The sequence below is a fragment of the Nannospalax galili genome, unplaced genomic scaffold, assembly GCF_000622305.1.
Source record: "Nannospalax galili isolate Female #2095 unplaced genomic scaffold, S.galili_v1.0 scaffold948, whole genome shotgun sequence".
Lineage (NCBI taxonomy): Eukaryota > Metazoa > Chordata > Mammalia > Rodentia > Spalacidae > Nannospalax > Nannospalax galili.
In genome coordinates, this window is record NW_008358192.1 from 542,322 (window position 1) to 564,229 (window position 21,908).

Consider the following 21,908-nt stretch of genomic DNA (forward strand, 5'->3'; position numbering starts at 1 on the left):
GAGCCACCCTGTGGGTGCTGGGAACTGAACCCATCCTCTGCAACAGCAGCCAATGCTCTTAACCGCTGAGCTGTCTCCAGCCCTGTCATGCATTTTTAATGTGGAATGCTCCTGTTTCCGCTCATTCCTATTGTCCTGTTTCACATGACTTAAGGAAACAGTAACTTTATCCAAAATAAACTTTATTCCTAATGTAAAACAAAATTTTGTGCAAACTGAGAACTCTGGGCCTAAGGGAGAAACGGAAAGAGGCATGGCAGCATCAGGGCCTCAGGTAGTTGGAAAGGCAGAGGAGGGACTCTCAGAGGATAGTGGTGGCAGCAGGCAGCACCTCCTGACTCATGAAAACGTCCAAATCCACGCTGGGATCTTCCAAATCCAGTTTTAGAAACTTATCCACCAAAGCCTGGCAACTGAAGGGGAGAGAGACCTGGAAATTCTGGGTCGCCAATTTTCCAAGTAGAGGGGAGGGCTGTGCACAGGAAGCCCACGGCCCTCAAGATCACGGATTTCAGAAAAGTCGATGCTGCTGTTCCAGGTTGGTTGGTTGGTTTTTTTCTGACAAGGTCTTGCTATGTCTCCTATGTTGGCCTTAAACTCTGGAATCACGGGCAAGCACACCACCCTGGCTTGGTGCTGGTGAAGGGCACAGTGCTGGAGGAAGGCCCTGTACAAGGAGAAGGGCTGGAGAAGAAGCTGATGAGGGAAGACTTGGGAGCACAGACTTACTTCTCCATTTGGTTCTTCCTTAGCAACTCCTTTATGGGAGTGATGGGTTTTCCACTGCGGATCAAGTCCGAGACCTAGCGCAAGAAGGGGGTGTGTTGGAGAAGAGAGGAACTCGGGGTCAGAAGTCCTGTGGCCTAGAAGCCCAGGGCTCCAGGAGGAGCAGGTGGCTGGACACCAGGTCTCATCACCTCTTTGCCACGAGCAATGAGTCGGTCAGGAAGCCCAGCTTGGGCAGCGGTGTAGGAGGCGTGGCTGGCATTGGCCACACCTTGGCAAAGCTGGTAGAAGAAGACGATGTCATTCCCATCCTCACAAGTCTCCATGGTCTTGAAAGAATAAAAGGGGGGAGTGAGCCGTCAATCACCCTGCCTTCTGCCCTGAACCCATTGGCCAATCCCTGTGGAGACTGAGAGGGAAGAGACCGGCCAGATAATCTCACCAAATACTGCACCAGGGGCCCTTGAGGCAGCAGCTGTAGCTGAACAAGGCTCAGGAAGTTGGTGGCCACAAAGATGTGGGGGCAGGTGGGTCCAAGCGCTACCCAGTGTCGGAGCACAGCAGCCAGAAGTGCGAGCCCGTCCACCTGTCCAGAGGGCAGCGATGAGGGCCCGTCTGCATTGCCCTGGACTTCCCCATCTCACCCTCTCTCCTTTCCTGCCCACACATCTCCGTTCTTTCCCCAGGCCCAGCCTCAGTCCCGTGCTCCCTCCCCTCCTCTTCCCCCGGCCTCGACTTCTGCTTCTCCCTCACCGTGTTGGTCCCCTTCCCGAATTCATCCATCAGGACCAGAGACTGCTCCGTTGCATTATTCACCGCTTTCGCCACCTGCTGGGCGTGCGGTGAACAGGAGTTTGGTTCGCACTGGGCTCCCACCAGCCAGGGCACAGGCCTCCCGCACACACGCCCCTCCGCACTACAAGCCTCTCAGTGTCGAAGCTCACGCTTTGCTCGGCCTTCACTTGCCAGCACGGCCTCATGAAGAGCAGTTTCAGAAACGTTTACATCACTTCCTCCATTCTGACCTGGGTGCTCCTGGCCCCAAATACAGAGGACAGAGCAGAGACACTCCTGCTCTGAGCACCTCCAGGGACAGCTCCCTTCTCATTGTCCCCTCCCCTCACCCACCTCATTTTGCCCCCTTTGACCTGGTTGAGGTCGATCATGAAGGTAGAGAGACCAAGGGAGATGGATTCGCAGCTATGAATTCGGGTGAAGATGGCATCGATAGCCCCAATTGTGGCCTCTTCTGCTGGTACAAAGCTGCCCACAAGGGCCATGAACGTGATCAAGCCTACCTGGATGGGGAGGAGACAGGATGTGGGGCCTGGTGGTATGGCCTGAAGTAAAGTAGCACTCAGGAGATGACATGAGTCATAGATCAAAGAGAGGGGGACAGAATGTAACAGAACAAGGATAGAGCACACTGCCTCCCTGTGCTGCCCGTCCTGACTTCATATTTGTGAAGAGGGACAGGTGAACGGACTTGGGAATGACATATACCTATTCAGAGGTTGGTCAAGGGACTTCAGCCATGGAAAGGTCTATCGGAACATGGCTTGCTCTCTCAGGTAGATGACACAGGAGAGCAGAGGATTTGGGCGGGCTGGCATGCATGGGGGCATGTGGAGAAGATAGCAGAGGCCCAGGTTGTTGGGCTTCTCCTCACCTGTTTAAGGTATACACTCTTCCCTGATGAGTTGGGTCCAGTGATGACTTTGACCCTCCCTTGTTCCCCACTGCAGTCTGTGGAGTTGGGCACGAATGTTCGCGCACATAGTTCCATCAGAGGATGCCTGTGGTGGGTGGAGGGGCACTTGGCAAAGTCTGTGGCTCAAGGTGGAACCCCACCAGAAGAATGGAGCCTACGGGCACTTCTGTCTCTGTCTCTACCCTCCTCACCTGCCATTCCGGATTTGAACCCCATGGAGTTGTGGAGAGTAATGAGGCCTTGAGTAGCCATACTCCCGGGCTGCACTGGCAAGAGCCAGCAGGACATCCAGGCGGGAGGCAAGGTCCAATACTCGAGTCAAGACAGATGCCCGTGCCAGCACCTGGCACTGCAACTGGTACATCAACAGGGTTTCCTGGTCTGGGAGTGGGTGAGGGAAAGGAACTGGGGGTCAATCCCAGGGAAAGAGCTGGAAACAGGAATGCAGGTGCAAGTCTGAGACTCAGAGCCATTCGGAAGGGAAGGTGTCGAGTTGGAGTGAGAGAGAGCAGAACGAAAAGGAGCCTGTTAGAGCTGCCTGCTCCCCCAGCCTTGGGGTCCTCACCCCGGATCTCGCAGTGCAGGTCCCCCAACAGTGCATCCAGCTCCTTGGTTCTTGCACTGCGGTAGTGCAGCTTCTCCTCTGAGAGAAACTGGTACAAGGATTCAAAGCTGCAGGCATCTCACCTCTTGGTCCTCCTCCACCCTCCGGCCTTTCTAACCCACCCCTAGCATCTCTTGGTCCTCCTCTACCCTCCGGCCTTTCTAACCCACCCCTAGCATCTCTTGGTCCTCCTCTACCCTCCGGCCTTTCTAACCCACCCCTAGCATCTCTTGGTCCTCCTCTACCCTCCGGCCTTTCTAACCCACCCCTAGCATCTCTTGGTCCTCCTCTACCCTCCGGCCTTTCTAACCCACCCCTAGCATCTCTTGGTCCTCCTCTACCCTCCGGCCTTTCTAACCCACCCCTAGCATCTCTTGGTCCTCCTCCGCCCTCCAGCCTTTCTAACCCACCCCTAGCATCTCTTGGTCCTCCTCTGCCCTCCGGCCTTTCTAACCCACCCCTAGCATCTCTTGGTCCTCCTCCGCTCTCCAGCCTTTCTAACCCACCCCTAGCATCTCTTGGTCCTCCTCTTGGTCCTCCTCCTTCTAACCCACCCCTAGCATCTCTTGGTCCTCCTCCGCCCTCCGGCCTTTCTAACCCACCCCTAGCACCCCATCGGCTTCTCTGCTTTGTCTCAGAGCTGGTGACGCTCAGGGTTAAGCCTCAGAGAGGATCCCATGCATTGAGCAGCGCTGATGGGTCAGGCCTTGCTTTAGGTGCTGATTCATTGTCCTTATCAATCCCTCCTCCCCAGAGGTCAGGGGCCTTACCATGAAGTCTAGTCCCTCAACCTCAAAGTCACTGGCCTCCAACATGGAAGACAGGCGGGGAATGGAAAGAAGGAAGCCGATCTGGGGAGAATAAAGAGGAGACAGATCAGGGAGTAACCTACTGGGTACCCTCTTTCCCTAAAGGAAACCAGACACCACTCAGATCCCCCACCCCTTTCTCAGGGACCTAAAGCCATCAAAAGGTTTACATTGAATTCCTAGATGTGAGGGTGACCTGGCTGTGACATCTGTCACACCACAGAACACCAGGGTTGATTTGGCTGCTCTGGCTGGCTAGGTGGGTGTCCCCTTCCTCCCTCACAGCTCTATGTGTGACCTTGTCCAGTAGAGGAGGATGGTTCTTTGATCAAGGATAAAGGAGTAGCTGCACTCCCCTTGAAGGGTGTTCCTGCCCTTCGATGCTCATGAACTCTCTCACCCACTGATTCTCCTTCTTAAGTCTAATATCTCTCTAGAGAACTCCTGGAACCTTCCCCACGCCCCGTCCTCACCAGAGGGATGTAGATGACACTGCATGAGGGAACACAAGAGTCCAGATTCTCTAGCTCCTTCTGAGCAACTTCTGTGAGGAAACTGGGAAGACCCATCAGTCTTCGTTTTTCTAGGAGGGTAGAAAAATACATGCATTTAAAAAAAAAATAGGGGGCTGGAGAGATGGCTCAGCAGTTAAGAGCACTGACTGTTCTTGCAGAGGACCTGGTTTGATTCCCAGCACCCACATGGCGGCTAAAAACCGTCCTTAACTCCAGTTCCAGGGGAATCTGAAGCCCTCTTTGGACCTCCGTGGCATTGCACAACACAGGTGCACTCACATACATGCAGGCAATACACTCATACACATATAATTTTTAAAAATTAAAAAAAAAGATACAAGAGGATTAGGAGTTTAAGGCCAAGCCAGGTGACATAAGACTGTCAAAAAAAAAAAAAAAAAGGTCTGATTGGCTGGGTGTGGTGGTACATGCCTGTGATCTAAACACTCCAGAGGTGGAGGCTGGAGGATTAAGAGTTTGAGGTCTTCATTCACTACACATTAAGTTTTAGGCTAGCTTGGGGTATATGAGACTGCCTCAAAAATCCCAGCACTTCAGAGGCAGAGGCACGTGAAGCTCTGTGAGTTCAAGGCCAGCCTGCTCTACCTACTGAGTTCCAGGCTAGCTGGGGCTACAGAGTGGAACCTTGTCTCAAAAACACAAACAGAAAACAAAAACAAAAACAGGGCTGGAGAGATGCTCAGCGGTTAAGAGCACTGGCTGCTCTTACAGAGGACCTGGATTCAGTTCCCAGCACCCACATGGCGGCTAACAACTGTCTCTAACTCCAGTTCTGGGGGAACAATGACCTCTGAGGGCATTGCACACACAGGTGCACTTACATACATGCATGCAAAACACTCATACACATAAATAAAAATAAATTAATTAAAAAATTAAACACAGGCTAGAGAGACGGCTCAGCGGTTAAGAACACTGACTGTTCTTGCAGAAGACTCAGGTTCGAATCCCAGCACCCACATGGCAGCTAACAACTGTCCGTAATGCCAGTTCCAGGGGATCCAACAGTCTCTTCTGTCCTTCACGGGCATTGCATGACATGGGTGCACTTACCTACATGCAGGCAATACATGCATACACATAAAAATAATAAATAAAATATTTAAAAAAATTAAACACAACACAAAAACAACAACAAAGAGGACCAGTCCCTGCTCTGGCTGCCCTGTGTTCCAGCTGTGCTGTCTGCCTGTGAGCACCCCTGGTTGAGCCAGGCCCACCCCACATCCACCACTCACTCCCTGTGAACACCCCTGGCTGGGCCAGGCCCACCACACACTCACTCTCATCTATCTCAGGGTCTATGTTGGGGAGGACTGTGAAGCGATTTTCAGCAAGACTTCTCTCAAAGTCCACCTGAGGAGAAGATAAGTCCAGTTTCCCACACCCAGCAGCGCCATCTCTGTCCTGCTCTGGGTTCCCCGCACTCCTCCTTCAGTCTGCTGCTCCGCACCTCCTCCCACCACCCTTTTCTTTAGTCCAATCTCAACATCTCCCACGCTCCAGCACCTCCCCCGCCACATCCCCTAGCCCCAGCCCCTCCCTATGCTGCCCCACCCCTGTTCATCTTCCATCCTCAGGTGCCTCTCTTCCTTCCACTCACCACTTTCCCAATGAGACTGGCAATGTAGTACAGGTCATCGGAAAACTCTTGGGCGATGTCCCGAAAAAGCTGGATGGACTGGGGCAGGGAGCGGCAGGCATCCCTCAGGCCCAGGGCACTGTACACAGTCTGCGGGTGAAAGGTACCAAGGAATGTGGCCCGCCCAGGGGCGCTGAGAACAAAGACCGGGAGGAGGGAGATCAGGCGGGGTGGGGATGCTGTGTGTGTATGGAGGGGGGTGTACCTGTACAGCTCTGCCAGGCTAAGCAGCACTACAGAGACAATCAAGATAGACAAGGGTGCTGGGTCAGCTCGGTCTGGTAAGGGAAGGACATGAAGAAGGTTTAAAAAGAAAGTGGTACAAGTTTTGGTAAAGTTTTATATAAACTTCCAGGTCGGGTGGGCAGGTAGCTGGGTGACAGAGCCCCTGCCAAGCACTTGCCCAGCATATGTGAGACCCTGAGTTTGGTCCTCAGCACCAAAAGACAGAGCCAGAGTAAGCAAGAGAGCCAGAGCCAGAGCCAAAGAGAGAGAAACAGAGACAGAGACAGACAGAGACAGAGACAGAGACAGAGGAGATTAAACGCCACAAAAGGAGGGCAAAAGAGAAATAGGAATAGAAAAGTCAGGAAAAGGGGGCCAGAGGATGGCTCAGTGAGTGAAGGTGACTGCTGTGAAGCCTGACAACCTGATTTTGATCCCCAGAACCCACTTAGTGGCATGAAAGACTGTCATAGGTTGTCCTCTCTGACCTCCATATGCAAGCCATGGTACATGCAAGTGCCTACACACACACACACACACACACACACACGGCGGGGGGTGGGGGAGATTTAAAAAAAAAGCCAGCCAGATGTGGTGTACGTCTTTAATCCCATTGGATCTCTATGAGTTAGAGGTCACCCTGGTCTACTTGGTGAATTCCAGGCCAGCCAGGACTACATAGTGAGATTCTATCTCAAACAAAGATAAGTGTTTTTTTTAAGCCAGGAAAGAAGTGAACAAGAGGAGGCAGTGACAGGAGGAGTGCAGAAGAAAGGAAAGGCGGCATCCATCAAAGGCTTGATCTTGAGGGTCACTGACCCAAGAAGCTGATTTAACCATAGATTATACTGAGGACAGAATCCTACCTATCTGAGGGAGTGTTGCTCTGTGGAAGGGTCATATAAAGTACACAGGTCAAAGGGCTTAAGACAAGATAAGCAAGCAGCAGAAACATATATAGATGAATCAATGCAGGACAAACAGACCCCAGTGGATGGTGCCACACCCAGTGTATGCACAGCACAACTGGGGTCAATGGCTTATTAAACTGAAAAAAAAAGAGAACATAAACTTGCATGGGTAGGGACGTGGGGCGGATCTGGAAGGAGTTAAGGGAAGAGAGGGGTGAGTATGACCAAAATATGTTGAATGAAAATTTCAAAAAATATATTAGCCAAGTTGTAGAAATGATGAGAAGTACTAGAGAATTTTAGAAACAAGATGAGGGGCTGGAGAGATGCTCAGGGTTAAGAACACTGACTGCCCTTGCAGAGGACCCAGGTTCAGTTCCCAGCACCCACATGGTGGTTCACAACCATCTGTAACCCCAGTTCCAGGGGATCCAATGCCCTTTCCTGGCCTTCATAGACATTGCATGACATGGGTGTACTTTACATGCATGCAGGTAAAATGCTCATGCACATAAAATAAACATAAACTTTAAAAAATGTTTAAAGAAAAAAGAAAGGGAAGAATATGGCCTAGAACACTTTGGAAAGGCTTGTCAGAGAAAAGGGAATGGATTAGCTCTGAATCATGATTCAAAAGTCAGGTGAAGGCACAAGCAGGACAAACGCTCAGAGGAGGAAGCGCTGACTGACTTGTGTGACACACAGTACTCAGAATTTCCACGTGAGTTCATTTAATCGAGGCCTTGGAACAGCCCTGTGAGAGGCCGCCTCCTCTTCCTCCTCCTCCTCCTCCTCCTCTTCCTCCTCCTCCTCCTCCTCCTCCCAGAGTGACTCTGTCACAAGAAGTTTGACATTTACTGCTTTGCTACAACGGACTCCGCCCCACATAAGAGGCACCTTCCCTAGCAAGAATTTCTGACTGACAGCAGCTGGGACCACATATTCCACAATTTGGTCACCAAAGTGGCAATTATCCTTTATTTCTCCTGTCTAAGCTCACCACAAACATTGCGACATCTCCACAAATGCCACCTAATGGTTTGTGTCACCCACGCAGGAGGAGCAGAGCATGCATGCATGTGTTTGGACGTAAACACAAACTTGCATGCATATCCAATCATACACACGATCATATGTGAAAATGCACAAGCATATTTGCATACATAATTAAACATATACACATCCACATGTTAGCTGGAGGAGGGACTCATCCATTTAATCAATGTTTATGAAGACAACTGTGGATCCATCCTAAGAAAAAGAATTGGCATTGCTCCCAAGGAAGTTTGCCATCAATAGATGATATAAACAGCCGTGTAAGTCGTCAGTTACAGACAAAAGAGGCAATGGAAAGCCAGCAATGCCATTCGACCTAACAGTAGGCTCAGTTTTCCGAGGAAAGGTGGAGGTGAATTTGACTCTTTGAGGTGACCAGGAAAGAAGTGCCTACAAGCGAAAAAGCAAAATGTCTGCACCTGCGAGTAGTCAACCCGACTTGGCTTTAGGAGGTAAGAGAGGAGGTTAGGGGCAGCACGTCCAGACAACCTGGGTTTCCAGACAATATGGGCCCCCCCCGCCATCTCCTGGAGAGTAAACCCAGGGCCTCACAAGTGCTATGAAAATGCTCTACCACTAAGCTAAAACCTCAGCCCTCTTTTTATTCTGAGATATGTTCTCACTCTGTTACCCTGGTTGACCTCTAACTCACTCTGTAGCTCAGGCTGGCCTTAAGTCTCTGCTGGGTGTGGTGGTGTAGGCTGAAATACCAGCACTCAGGAGACTCAGGCAAAAGGTATCACAAGTTCAAGGTCTGCTTGGGCTTCATCTTTTTTTGTTGTTTTGTTTTTTATTTTTGTTTTTTTTTTTTGAGACAGGGTCTCACTATGTAGACCAGGCTGGCCTTGAACTCACAGAGGTCTGCCTGCCTCTGCCTTCCAAGTGCTGGGATTAAAGGCATGTGCCACCATGACAGGCCTCTACTTAGTATATTCAAAGCTAGCCTAGACTACATTTTGAGACCTTGTTACAAAGGTAATCATAGAAATGAACCTCAGTGCTTGAGAGCCCTCAGAGGCAGGAGGATTGCCACAAAGTTGAGAGCCTAGTCCACATAGTGAGTTCTAGGATAGCCAGGGCTACATAGTGAGACCTGCCTCAAGATAGAGAGACAGATAGACAGACAGATATAGATAGATGGTACATAGATATTTTAAAAATTTAGCCAGGAGTGGTGGCATACACTTTTAGTTCCAACACTCAGCAGGCAGAGGCAGGCGGATCTCTGTGAGTTCAAGGGTACTATGAGGGGCTAGGGATCTAGCTCAGTTGTAGAGGATTTGCCTAGCATGTGTGAGGTAATAGGTTCAATCCCTAGCAATGAAAAAAAAAAAGACAGCTGTTCTGTGATTATGTGGGATGTTATTAAAGGAAGGTAGGCAAAAGGTTATATGAACTCTACAACGTTTGTAACTTTTTTTTTGGGGGGGGGTCTTTTTGAGACAGGGTCTCCCTGTAGCCCCAGCTGTCCTGGAACTCACTATGCAGACCAGGCTGGCCTTGAACTCACAGAGATCCACCTGCCTCTGCCTCCTGAGTGCTGGGATTAAAGGTGTGCGCCACCATGCCTGGCATAATTTTTAAATCTTAAATTACTTCAGAAATTAGAAAATTAGAAAGATAAATATTAAAATTCAAAAACATGAAATGTTTTATATTCGTGGTGAGGGAACAGAGACAGAAGCTACATTAATAAAGTGTCTTTTGTCTGGATGACACAGCTTTGGAGCTGTGCAACTATTTTACATAATTATAAATTAAAAACTTTAAAGGAAGTTCCAAAATATGAAAAGTGGAATGAAATAAATGACCATACTAAAAGTGCATTACACAGAGCACATTGACAGGATGACCAGTACATGGCAGATTAGCTACACGTCCTTCGTGAGGATGAAAAGAAACAATTTCCATTCCCCCCAAATCTTTTGTTTCCTCTTCCCTTTTCTGCAGTGCTGAGGACAAAACCAGGGCACCGACCTGCCGCCACTGGCAGAAAGGCAATGCTGGTGGGGACAGGCAGAAGGATACAGGGGTGAAGTTACAGCTCTGCAGCTAAGCTGCTGGCATCAGTGCCTATTTTTAAAGAAATAACTGAAATATTATGGATGAAATAATTAATGGCTAGAGATAAAGATGATGAAAGCTGCCCTGCGTAAAAGCACTGAGGCTGCGTGGTATACAAGGGCAGTGATTACATTAGTCTTTTTTTTTTTTTTTTTTTTTTTTTTTTGTCTTTTTGAGACAGGGTCTCCCTGTCGCCCCAGCTGTCCTGGAACTATGTAGACCAGGCTGGCCTCGAACTCACAGAGATCCGCTTGCCTGTGCCTCCCGAGTGCTGGGATTAAAGGCATGCACCACCATTCCCGGCGTATCTCTATTTTTTTTGTGACAGGGTCTCCCCTGTAGCCCCAGCTGGCCTGGAACTCACTATATAGACCAGGCTGGCCCAGAACTCACAGAGATTCACCTGCCTCAGCCTCCCGAGTGCTGGGACTAAAGGTGTGTGCCACCACACCCAGCTATTCTCTATATTTTTAATATTTTCCACAACATAAAATTTTTTAAAAGTGGGATAAAGTTTGACAGGGTGTCCAGGGTGAAGAGGGTCTGGAACAGAGCTAAGAAGCCCAACTAGGATTGCCAGGATCAAGAAGGGAAGCCTATAACCACAACAATCAGGAGGAAGAGGTAGGAGGATCCTAAGTTTGTGGCCAACCCAGGCTACATAGTGAGACCTTGACTCAAAAAAAATGGAGGCCTGGAGTTTGAAGGGATGGCTCAATGGTTAAGTTACTATTCTTGCAAGGGACCTGAGTTCTGTTCCCATCATCTACTTCAGGCGCTTTACAACTGCCTGTAACTCCAGCTCCACAGGGATCTGACACCTCGACCTCTACAGGCACGTACACTCACATGTACATACACATACACAGACACAGAAACATACAAATAATTAAAACTCAATAAATCTATTTTTCTTATAAAAGGAGCCCTTACCTTGTAGAGAACCTGCCAGTCCCTGACCTTAGTACTGGCCAATTTCATGCGTTTCAGAATCAGCTAAAGGCAGACAAAGCGACAGTCGCTATTTTCCCTCTACCACCTGACACCCCCCAAGAAACTTGAAGTCCAGTTTCAGCCCTCAGCCTCCTTCCCCACCTCCCTGCTCCCCCCCTGAGCTCACGGGCACGTTCCTGATGTGGCTCAAGAGGCGATGCAGCATCTGAGCCATGTCCAGATTCTGAGGCAGCAGAAAAAACTGAATGACGTCCAGACGGGAATTGAGTTCCCTTAGTTCATGGGTTGGACGTGTGAACCACAGCCTTGAGGGAAGGTTGAGATGGGAAGATTAGAACATCTGTGCTGTCATCTGGGTTTTGATGGAAGTCTCTGGGGATTGTGGCAGTATGTGTCTGCAACCTGCCATGAGGGCTGAACTGGTAAGAGCAGTGCCCTGCTTGGGTATGTTTGTATGTATCTACTGAAGTTGCTGTGTGAGACCACGCCTGTCTGGATATCATGGCTTGACGAATAAGACCATGTGTCACTCCATGTGGATACATGATGGAGCTTGTCAATATTGTGGAGGGAGAGCAGCGTGTTGTGGTATCTGTGTGCCAACACTGTAGCTCTTCATGGCTGAACAGGACGGTGAGTCAGTGAGTCTGCATAGCCATATGTAGCTGTGAAAGCATCTTGAGGAAACAGCACAGACTTTCATCTTTTTATGTTCTTCCTGCAAAAGTATCTGTAATTGTCCCATGTGGATGCTGAGCCTGCAATCCCTTCACTCATTCCTCTTTCATTTTCTTCCTTTTTTCTCCTTTCCTTTTCTTTCAGCAATGCTTGGGATTGAACTTGGGCCTTCTCATGTTCTCTGCCAGCACTGTACCCTGAGCTACACCCCCAGGCTCAGATTTTTTTTGTCTTTTTGAAGCAGGGTCTCCCTGTAGCCCCAGCTGTCCTGGAACTCACTATGTAGACCAGGCTGGCCTTGAACTCACAGAGATCTGCCTGCCTCTGCCTCCCAAGTGCTGGGATTAAAGGTGTGTGCCACCGTGCCTGGCCCGAGATTTTCTTTTTAAGGCAGGGTCTCAAATAGCTCATGTGGCCTCAGACTTGCTAGGCTGGCCTTGAACTCCTGAATCTCTTACCTTTACCTCCTAAGTGCTATGGCTGCAGGTGTGGGCCACCAGGTCCACTCACAGCCTACAATTTTGTGTGCATGCACACATACACTCACACTACGACACTCATTGGATATCAGAGGACAACTCTGTGAAGTTGGTTCTGTTCTTCTACCTATACGAGGGCTCTGGGCATCAAACTCAGTTTGCTAGGTTTGCACAAGCATTTTTATCTACAGAGCCATCTCGACAGCCCTTAGCCTACAACTCTTTCCTTCCTCCCTCCATTCCTTCCTCCCAGCTTTACATGGATTCTGGAGATTCGAACTCAGCTCCTCATCTCATAGTCCTGTAGCAGTTTACCCACCGATCATCAGGCCTATCAGCTTGAAGCCACAGGGGTCTATAGTTCATCATTCAGGTCATGATTCTATGCCCTCTGTATTCATATGGTAAATCTGCATTCTTCCCCATCTCCCATCTGTTGTGTTTGTTTTCTTTGAGGCTTGCCTCAAATTCACTATTTAGTTGAGGATGACCTTGAACTTCTGGTCTTCCCCCTCCATCTCCTGGATTACATGTCTGCTTTAAGTGGTGTTGAGGATTGAACCCAGGGCCTCACATATGCTTGGCACACACTCTACCAACGGAGCTACATCCTCAGCCCTCACTTAAAAAAAATTAAGTGTCGTGTTTGTATCTGTGTGAGGTGTATGCCATGTTTGTGCAGGTGCCCAAGGAGGCCAGAAGAGGCTATTGAATTTCCTGGAACTAGAATTACAGGTGGTTGTGAGCCACCCTGACGTGGGTACTAGGAACCAAACTCAGGTCCTCTAGAAGAGTAGCAAGAGCTCTTCGCCCGAGGCATCTCTCCAGTGCCACCACCCCCATTTTTATTTATGTTTTACAACAGTCCTGCAGTGTATCAAACTTGATACATTCCTTGTGCCACAGCCTGCCAAGTGCTGGGGTTACAGGTTTGTGCTATTATGCTTGATTTCTGGTTTTGAGACAGTCTCTCTGCAGCCCCAGCTGACCTGGAACTATGTAGACCAGACTGATCTCAAAGTCATAGAGATCCACCTGCCTCTGCCTCCCAAGTGCTGGGATTAAAGGTGTGGGCCACCAAACAGGGCTTTTTCTTCCTTTATAAAAAATTTATGTGTGCCAGGCATGGTGCCACACGCCTGTAGTCCCAGCACTTGGGAGGCAGAGGCAGGCGGATCTCTGTGAGTTCAAGGCCAGCCTGGTCTACATAGTGAGTTCCAGGACAGCTGGGGCTACAGGGAGACCCTGCTTCAAAAAGACAAAAAATAAAAAATAAAAAATAATTTATGTGTGTGTTTTGCCTGCATGTAAGTGCACCAATTGCATGCAATGCCCAAAGAGGTCAAAAGAGGGCATGGAACTGGAGTATTGGGTGTGAGCCACTATGTGGTGCTGGGAACGGAATCCAGATCCTCCTCAAGAGCAGCCAGTGCTCTTAACCACCAAACCAACTCCATAGCCCGCCCCCCTTTTTCGTCTTCATACAGGATCTTGCCATGTAGCTCAGGCAGTCTCAAATTCCTGATAATCTCCTGCCTCATCCTCCCAATTGCTGAGACTACAGCTATGTTCCAGCAGTGGTTCTCCCTATCTTTAATCTAGGACTCTTCTCCATGGAGAATTCTTTCCATCCAAGCTGGACATGGTAGCCCATTCTTATAATTCTAGCACCTGGAGACAGAGACAGGAGGATTACCAGAAGTTTGAGGCCAACTTGGTGAGTTTCAGGACCATCTGGGCTACATAGTGAGACCTTGTCTAAAAACAACACAGAAAAACAAAGGGCCTGGAGAGATGGCACAGTGGTTAAGCACACATGCTGTTCTTCCAGAGGACCTAGATTCGATTCCCAGCACCCACATGGCAGCTACAACCATCATAACTCCAGTTCCAGGGATCTGACATCCTCTCTGGCCTCTGTGGGGCATCACATGCAAGTGGTGCACATACATATATGCAGGCAAAACACACACATAAAAATAATTTTTTTTGGTCTTTTTGAGACAGGGTCTCTCTGTAGCCCCAGCTGTCCTGGAACTCACTATGTAGACCAGGCTGGCCTTGAACTCAGAGATCCAACTGCCTCTGCCTCCTGAGTGCTGGGATTAAAGGTGTGCGCCACCACACCTGGCAAATTTTTTTTTTTTAAAGAGCAAAAAAGATTCCCTTCCAACACTAGTTGAAATGAGAGATTTATACTGGATGAACCAAGGAAGAGTAATTAAATTACTCTGCCAATTACCTGGAGATGACCTCAGAGATTACCGTAAATTAGCCCCCAGAAGGCACAGATTGCAGAAGGATTGGTGAGGAAAGGCCTGTCAGCCTGTCATCTCACAATGTCTCACCTCTGGTTTTGAAAGTGATGTAGCCAAGTGGTTACATCACCCACTAGTGCTTTACCTACAGTCAGGTGCTGACAGTGAGGTGACAGGTGACACAAGAGCTCACAGATACACTGCAGCTGATTCACTAGCTAATTCTAACCTGAGGTGACAGTCCATTTGTAAAACATAAACAAGTACCATGTGTGCACAGGACAGTCTATATCCGCCTCCTAACGTGTTCCAGTGGGAGCGCCACCAAAAACAGAGTTCGTTTGACCCTGGAAGAGGAGATAAAATTTTGACAGAGAAGAACAAAGAACAAACGACCTTCCAGAGGGAAAAATAATCAACACAGGCATGATGTGTTTGCACACATAGCAAGTGAACAGAAATAACCAGAATAAAGAGCAGAGCCAATAGAAAAGGGTTTTCAAGGTGTCTGAGAATGTGAGCCTACAGATTAAAACTGAGGTTCCGGCTGGTGTGGCGGTGCTCGCCTTTAAGCCCAGCACTCAGGAGACAAAGGTAGCAGGATTTTATGAATAGAGGTCAACCTGGTTTACATAGTGAGTTCTAGGCCAGCTAGGGGTACAGGAAGACCTTGTCTCAAAAAAATAAACTAGATCAAATGCAAACATGATGATTAATTTTGTCAACTTGAGACAATCTAAAGTCATCTGGGAAAAGGGCCCCGAAAATGTCCATGAGGGATCTTTTTTAAACTTTTTATTTTACGTGTATGTGTGTATTGCCTGCATGGATGTAAGTGCTCCCATGTCATGCAGTGCCCAAGGAAGCCAGAAGAGGGTGTCTGATCCCCTGGAACAGGAGTTAGGGACAGTTGTTAGCTGCCACGTGGGTGCTGGGATTTGAGCCCGGGTCCTCTGTAAGAGCAGCCAGTGCTCATTGAGCTGAGCCCCAGACAGGATTATCTTAACTATGCTCTCTGATGTGGGAGGACTCACCCACTGTTGGTGAAATCATTCCCTTGGTTTGGGATCCTAGACTGAAACAAAAGGGGAAAGCTGGGGCTGGAGAGCTGCTCAGTGGTTGAGAGCACTGGCTGCTCTTGCAGAGGGACCTGCATTGTTTTCCTAGCACCACATGGTGGTTGACAACTGCCCCAACCTCCAGTTCCAGGGGAGATACAACACCTTCTTCTGGCTTCTGAGGACACTACATGCACATGGTACATTTACATACATGTAAGCAAGACACTCTACACAAAGTCACATGCTGAGCTGTGTCAAGATGGCAGGTGTTTTAGAATAATGAATACTAGACATTAGAAAGTGCTCTGAAAACAAATTATAAGCAAGATGAGTGTGGTGGCACACACCTGTAATCCTAGCACTCGGGAGGCAGAAGCAGGCAGATCTCAGAGATCAAGGCCAGCCTGGTCTATATTGAAAACTTCAGGCCAGCTGGGGCTGCAGGTAGACCCTGTCTCAAAAAAGCAAAAATTAAAAATAAAAAAAGAGCTGGGTGTGGTGGCACATTCCTTTAATCCCAGCACTCAGGAGGCAGAAGCAGGCGGATCTCTGTGAGTTCAAGGCCAGCCTGGTCTACATAGTAAGTTCCAGGACAGCTAGAGCTACAGGGAGACCCTGTCTCAAAAAGACGATAAATAAATAAATAAATAAATAAATAGAATTGGAAAAAAAGAGACATTAGAGGTAGAGACCAATTTGGAGGTAAATGGAATGCTTCCAATTAGAAACAATGACAGCCAGGATCAGAACAACAGAGACAGGGAGGAAGGGATGGTGGGGAGAGCGTCCCCGAGAGTAGTAGCACTAGTGGTAAATGAGTACAGAGAGGTGAAGGAGAAGTGTCCATCCGAGGTCCATATCCTGAGCTGTTCCACTGCTGCAAGCCACTAACTAGAAAGAAGAGGAAAATGCCTGGGTGTTCTGAGGTTAGGTACTCAGGGAAGTGCGGGCGATGGTTTGCAGTTGCCATGCCATACATGGAGTTCAGAACTGGAGACACAAACTTGGGAGATAGCGGTGAGTAGCTCTGTTGTTCTTTAAGATGGGGTCTCATGTAGCCCAAGTTGGCCCAGCTCCTGATCCTTCTGCCTCAGCCTCCCAGGTGTTGGGATTACAAGGGACATGTGCCACTACACCCTGCTTGAATAGCTTCATTTTTGTGTGTGTGTCTATGTATACGTTTGTAGGGGGTACATCTGTGCTGGTGTGCATGCACGTACGTACATGTGTAGGTGGAAGTCACAGTGTCTTTCTCACTTGCTCTCCACCTTATTTTTTGAGACCATCTCTCACTGAACCTAGCGCTCCATCTTCCCAATTCAGGGATTACAATTTGGCTTTACATGGGTGCTGGGGATCAAAGCCCAGGTCCTCACACTTGCATAGTAAGCACCTTTCTCACTGTGAACATTTCACCATGTCATGCAATGCCCATATCCCTTGGAATTGGAGTCACAGATGGTTGTTAGCTGCCATGTGGGTTCTGGGAATTAAATCCGGGTCTTCTGAAAAAGCATCCAGTGCTTTAACTGCTGAGCCATCTCTCCAGCTCCAACAGTTCAGAGTTTTTGAGGTGTGGTGTGGCTGGTTTTGTTATTGTTTAGATTTTTGTTTTGTTCCTTGTTTTGCTGTGCTGAGGCTGGAACTCAGGGACTCACATAACACCCCCAGCCTCTAAAGTGGTATATAAATAAGACTTTGTGCTATATTAGTGCTTTACGGTGAAGTTTCTGCTGCTTGTATCTATCTGCAAGTCTATACCATCAGTGGTATGTATTTGTATAGACATACATAAGTGAGGATAATACTAGCTGCTACATGGGGTTATGAATGGGCAACGGTTTTACTTCCAGATGAAATGATGTAGCAGTCTATAGACTATTAGTAGGCATCAGTACTTAGTGTGTAGACAACTCTTGCATTTGTGTAGACACACATGCACATCTGAGACAAGCTCACCTGAGCAGCTTCTCTCCCCACTTGCAGCGGCATCTGTTCAGGATTCCTGTGGGGGGATGCATAGGGAGTAAACTTGTTATAAGGTAGGCTAGCCTGGGGGTCCATGTTTGGACACAAAGGCAGCCAAAGCCTTGTGGCTGTCCAGAGTGGAGCCAGGGTTACCATCCCTGGAGATGATAGAAGGAATGGACACTAAGCCAGGAAAGTATAGCTCTAGCTAAGGCTCACAGAGAGCCCAACACACATGTGAAATGTAGATTCAGCCTAGTGAGCGATTGGACACTTAGAGCCATGTCCCTATACCAGAAAGCTAGAGGAATCAGACAGACTATGCAAATCAAAGTTGTCAAGTAACTCTCCTAAATACCCCTACTAGGTACAATTATGAGACACATTCATACAGATCCAGAGAAGACACAGAATTGGTAAGGTCACAGCTGATGGGATAACGACATGTATGACCACAGAGTATGGAGAGATGCTCAAGCTCAGAGTGGGCACAAAGAGACACATGGCAATAACACATGAAGAGAGGTACTGGACGTATCTACAGTCAACGCTTTTCTAGCAGGCTTCTGTAGTGTGGGGTGAGAAATGGGGCATACCTACCAAAGAGGCTGAGCCCTTCCTTTAGTCCACTGGCCACTTTGTACACTGAGGGATGAGACTCGCTCTTAAAAATCTGTAGAACACTGTCAGAGAGAAATGGGGGGGGGTATATTCATGTATGTACGTACTTGTATGCAAGTGAATAAGCCCATATGCATGCATGTGGAGGCCAGAGGAGGACATTGGGTGTCCTCTCTCTGTGCCTTATTCTCTTGAGACAGGGTCTCTCACTAACCTGAACCTGTCCATTTTTCAGCTAGGCTGACAGTCAGCAATCCTCCTGTCTCTGCCCCTCCCAGCACAAATGCTTTTTGATATGGGTGTGTGGGATCCAAACTCAGGCAGCAAGTGCTCTTACCCACTGAGCCATCCATCTCCCTAACCCCAGCAATGGTTGTTTTTTTTTTTTGTTGTTTTTGTTTTTTTGTTTTTGTTTTGTTTTTTTAATGGGAAAGGGAATTGGAAACTGAAAAAGAAACAGGATTGAGAACATCCTCTTCATCATCTTGATGCAAAGTTTATTCCTCACTTTTCTTTAGAAAAGAGTGATGGGCTGGAGGTGTCACTCGGTAGAATGCTTGCCTAGCAGGCACCAGCCCCTGGGTTCCATCCCGCACACTTCAATAAAAGAAGAAAAGGGAAACTGAAGGGGAAGGGGAAGGAAGGGAGAGAATGATATCTCTGTGTCTTTCTGTTCCTTCCTCTCACTCCCCTCGCCCCTTCCTTTCCTTCAGGAAGAGACATCTTAATAGCCCCAGGATTAGAGAAACTAGAGCCTCCTTAGGATTATTAGAGCACTAAGCTTAATTCTTCTCTCCAGGGCAGCAGCCTGCCTCCACCTCCTCACCTGTAAGTGTCTTGATCTATGCTCACCAGATGGGTCCTGAGGACAGAGAACAAGAAGCCAAAGGGGAGGTGGCTGGGGTATGGGAGTTCATGCCAAAGCTCCACTCCCTTGGCTCCCCCTCTCTGCACGCTCTCCCAGTCTCCCCAGAGCACCCCAGTCCCCTAGGTTCTCACGTGTATCCTAGCACACTTCACTCACTGTTCTGCATCCCAGCAACTGACTTATTTCTTAGACCCAATCCCACTTTACTTTGGTTGAATGACCTACAACACAAATTTCTTAAAGCCCAGGATAGGGACGCTGACATTAGGGTCTTCCAGTTCAACACCAATTCTTCTTCGACTCAGGAACTTGAGCAGTCCTCCAAGTGCCCGGACCTGGGAGGGGATTAGCAGTGGAAATGGATGAAGCCCAGCGTCCCAGAAACTGGACAACACCAGGTCAAATCATTTTGTAGGGCTGGGGCAGTACACTATACAACTTAGCCCTAGGACTGGGGGCTTGTACCTTTCTCCAACAGCCCTCGTCCCCAAGGCCCAGCTCACCGTGAGGAGGCAGTCAAAGGGAACAATGGAGGAAAGGAAGAGGACTTTCTCAGAGGCAGTCATGGACTGAGGGATGAAGGTGTAGTTTCCAGAAAGGAGACGCTGTTTGCTTATCTCTGGACCTGTTTTGGGTAGCAAGGGAAAGGTCTTGTAGCTCAATTTTATCACCCCAATTCAACAGAAACAAATGATATTGAGGAGCTGGAGAGATGCTCAGTGGTTAAGACTGCACACTGCTCTTACAGAGGACCTAGGTTCAATTCCCAGCACCCACTTCAGGCAGCTCATAACCTCCTATAACTCCAGCACCAGGAGATTCAAGGCCTCTGGCCACTCAAATATACATCCCTCACCACCTCACACATACACACAATTAAAAATAATACATTTTTTTGAGACAGGGTGTCCCTGTAGCCCTAGCTGACCTGGAACTCACTATGTAGACCAAGCTGGCCTTGAATTCACAGAGATCCACCTGCCTCTGCCTCCTGAGTGCTGGGACTAAAGGTGTGTTACCTTGCCCAGATCCTCAAAACTGTTTTAAAAGTGTCACTGCTCCTTTTTCTCAGGGGAGGCCTTCATCCTGAACACACTAACCCAAGGCTTCACAATAAGCTATGGACTTATTAAAGGATAGGGAGCAGGAGAGATCTTAGGAGGACTGGTATTAGGGCAGAGGAAGGTTTCAGGTAAGAACAGGCTGATGGGGGTGGTTCTCTGATAATGGGGTAAAATTAAGAGGCAGGGTAGGACCTCTAGGATAGGAGCTGGAAAAGCAAAACGGAGGTACCAAAATCCATGCTTGGTAAAAATATGATTTCAGGTCTTTTTGTCTCTCTGTGCTCCTGGGAGGCTGTGGGGAGACAGAGAGAGGGCATCATTCTCATGCCTCAGCCCTGCCACTGCCCCCCCATCCAATTCTAGCTCCTGATATTTCCCACACCTTGTCCTGTCCCCTCTTCCCTCCTTTACACAGTCCTTACCAAGCTTCCCTAGAAACTGAGTCATATTCTCATCCTGTTTGGCACTTGTAACAACAGTCTGGGGACTGACTTCATCCAGAACTTGGAAAGAGAAGAAAGACCAATGAGTCAAAGGATATCTACACTCCAAGAGGAGCTGGTAGCCATCTACTTGCGTCTGTCTCTCCTCAAGAATTTGTCCTCTAGGAGTTAGGGAGTACACTGTACATTGGATGTATAGTCAGGAATGAGACTTCTTTTCTCAGTAGTTAGACTGGGGCTGGAGAGAGAGCTCAGTGGTTAAGAGTATTGACAGCTCTTGTAGAGGACATGAGTTCAGTACCCAGCACCTACATGGTGGCTAACAACTGTCCGTAACTCCAGTTTCAGGGGCTCTGATGCCCTCTTCCAGCCTCTGCAGGCATTGCACAACACAGGTGCACTTACATACATACCGACAGAACACTCATACACATAAAATAAAAATAAGTCGGGGCTGGAGCAATGGCTTCAAAGTTAAGAGCACTGGTTACTCTTAGACCCAGGTTTAAGTCCCATAATCCACATGATGACTAACAACCGTAACTCCAGTTATAGGGGATCACACACCCCTTTATGACTTCCATAGGTATTGTACACAGGTGCACTTACATACATACAAGCAATATACTCGTACACACAAAATTTTAAAAAAGAATTTTTTTTTGGTCTTTTGGAGACAGGGTCTCCCTGTAGCTCCAGCTGTCCTGGAACTCACTATATAGACCAGGCTGGCCTCGAACTCACAAAGATCCATCTGCCTCTGCCTCCCAAGTGCTGGGATTAAAGGAGTGTGCCACCATACCTGGCTAAAAATAAAGAATATTTTAAAAAATGAAAATAAAAATAAATTTAATTAAAAGACTGAGCTGGGGGGCTCGTGAGATAGATGGCTCAGCAGTTAAGAGCACTGACTGTTTTTACAGAGGACCTGGGTTCAAATCCCAGCACCCCCATGGCAGCTAACAACTGTCCTTAACTCCAGTTTCAGGGAATCTGATGTCCTCTTCTGTCCTCCTTGGCACTGCACAACACAGGTACACTCACATACGTGCAGGCGTAACACTCATATACATTAAAAAAAGAAAAAAAAAAAAGCTGGGCGTGGTGGCACACGCCTTTAGTCCCAGCACTTGGGAGGCAGAGGCAGGTGGATCTTTGTGAGTTCAAGGCCAGCCTGGTCTACATAGTGAGTTCTAGGGCAACTGGGGTTACAGGGAGACCCTGTCTCAA

The 21,908-nt window shown here is 48.4% G+C and overlaps 1 protein-coding gene across 2 annotated transcripts in view; it reads right to left on the reverse strand.

Annotated features, from left to right (window-relative positions):
* Positions 1–178: 178 nt before the first annotated feature.
* Positions 179–21,908, reverse strand: part of Msh5 (mutS homolog 5) — a 23,280-nt gene continuing 1,550 nt past the window's right edge. The window contains exons 4-25 of one of the 2 annotated variants that reach the window (XM_008821509.2): positions 20,658–20,738; positions 20,465–20,527; positions 19,675–19,796; positions 19,397–19,506; positions 19,130–19,165; positions 18,283–18,365; positions 17,674–17,719; positions 11,405–11,543; positions 11,218–11,280; positions 5,990–6,118; positions 5,670–5,742; positions 4,324–4,433; positions 3,812–3,892; positions 3,003–3,090; positions 2,629–2,818; positions 2,396–2,522; positions 1,875–2,024; positions 1,480–1,554; positions 1,169–1,312; positions 918–1,055; positions 730–803; positions 179–413 (exon numbers count right to left, since the gene is read on the reverse strand). In XM_008821509.2, coding sequence (XP_008819731.1) covers positions 302–413; positions 730–803; positions 918–1,055; positions 1,169–1,312; positions 1,480–1,554; positions 1,875–2,024; positions 2,396–2,522; positions 2,629–2,818; positions 3,003–3,090; positions 3,812–3,892; positions 4,324–4,433; positions 5,670–5,742; positions 5,990–6,118; positions 11,218–11,280; positions 11,405–11,543; positions 17,674–17,719; positions 18,283–18,365; positions 19,130–19,165; positions 19,397–19,506; positions 19,675–19,796; positions 20,465–20,527; positions 20,658–20,738 — 2,234 coding nt within the window. In that variant the 3' untranslated portion in view covers positions 179–301. Of the gene's footprint in view, positions 414–729; positions 804–917; positions 1,056–1,168; positions 1,313–1,479; positions 1,555–1,874; positions 2,025–2,395; positions 2,523–2,628; positions 2,819–3,002; positions 3,091–3,811; positions 3,893–4,323; positions 4,434–5,669; positions 5,743–5,989; positions 6,162–11,217; positions 11,281–11,404; positions 11,544–17,673; positions 17,720–18,282; positions 18,366–19,129; positions 19,166–19,396; positions 19,507–19,674; positions 19,797–20,464; positions 20,528–20,657; positions 20,739–21,908 lie in introns of both variants that reach the window. The other variant, XM_029557882.1, reaches the window with a different exon arrangement.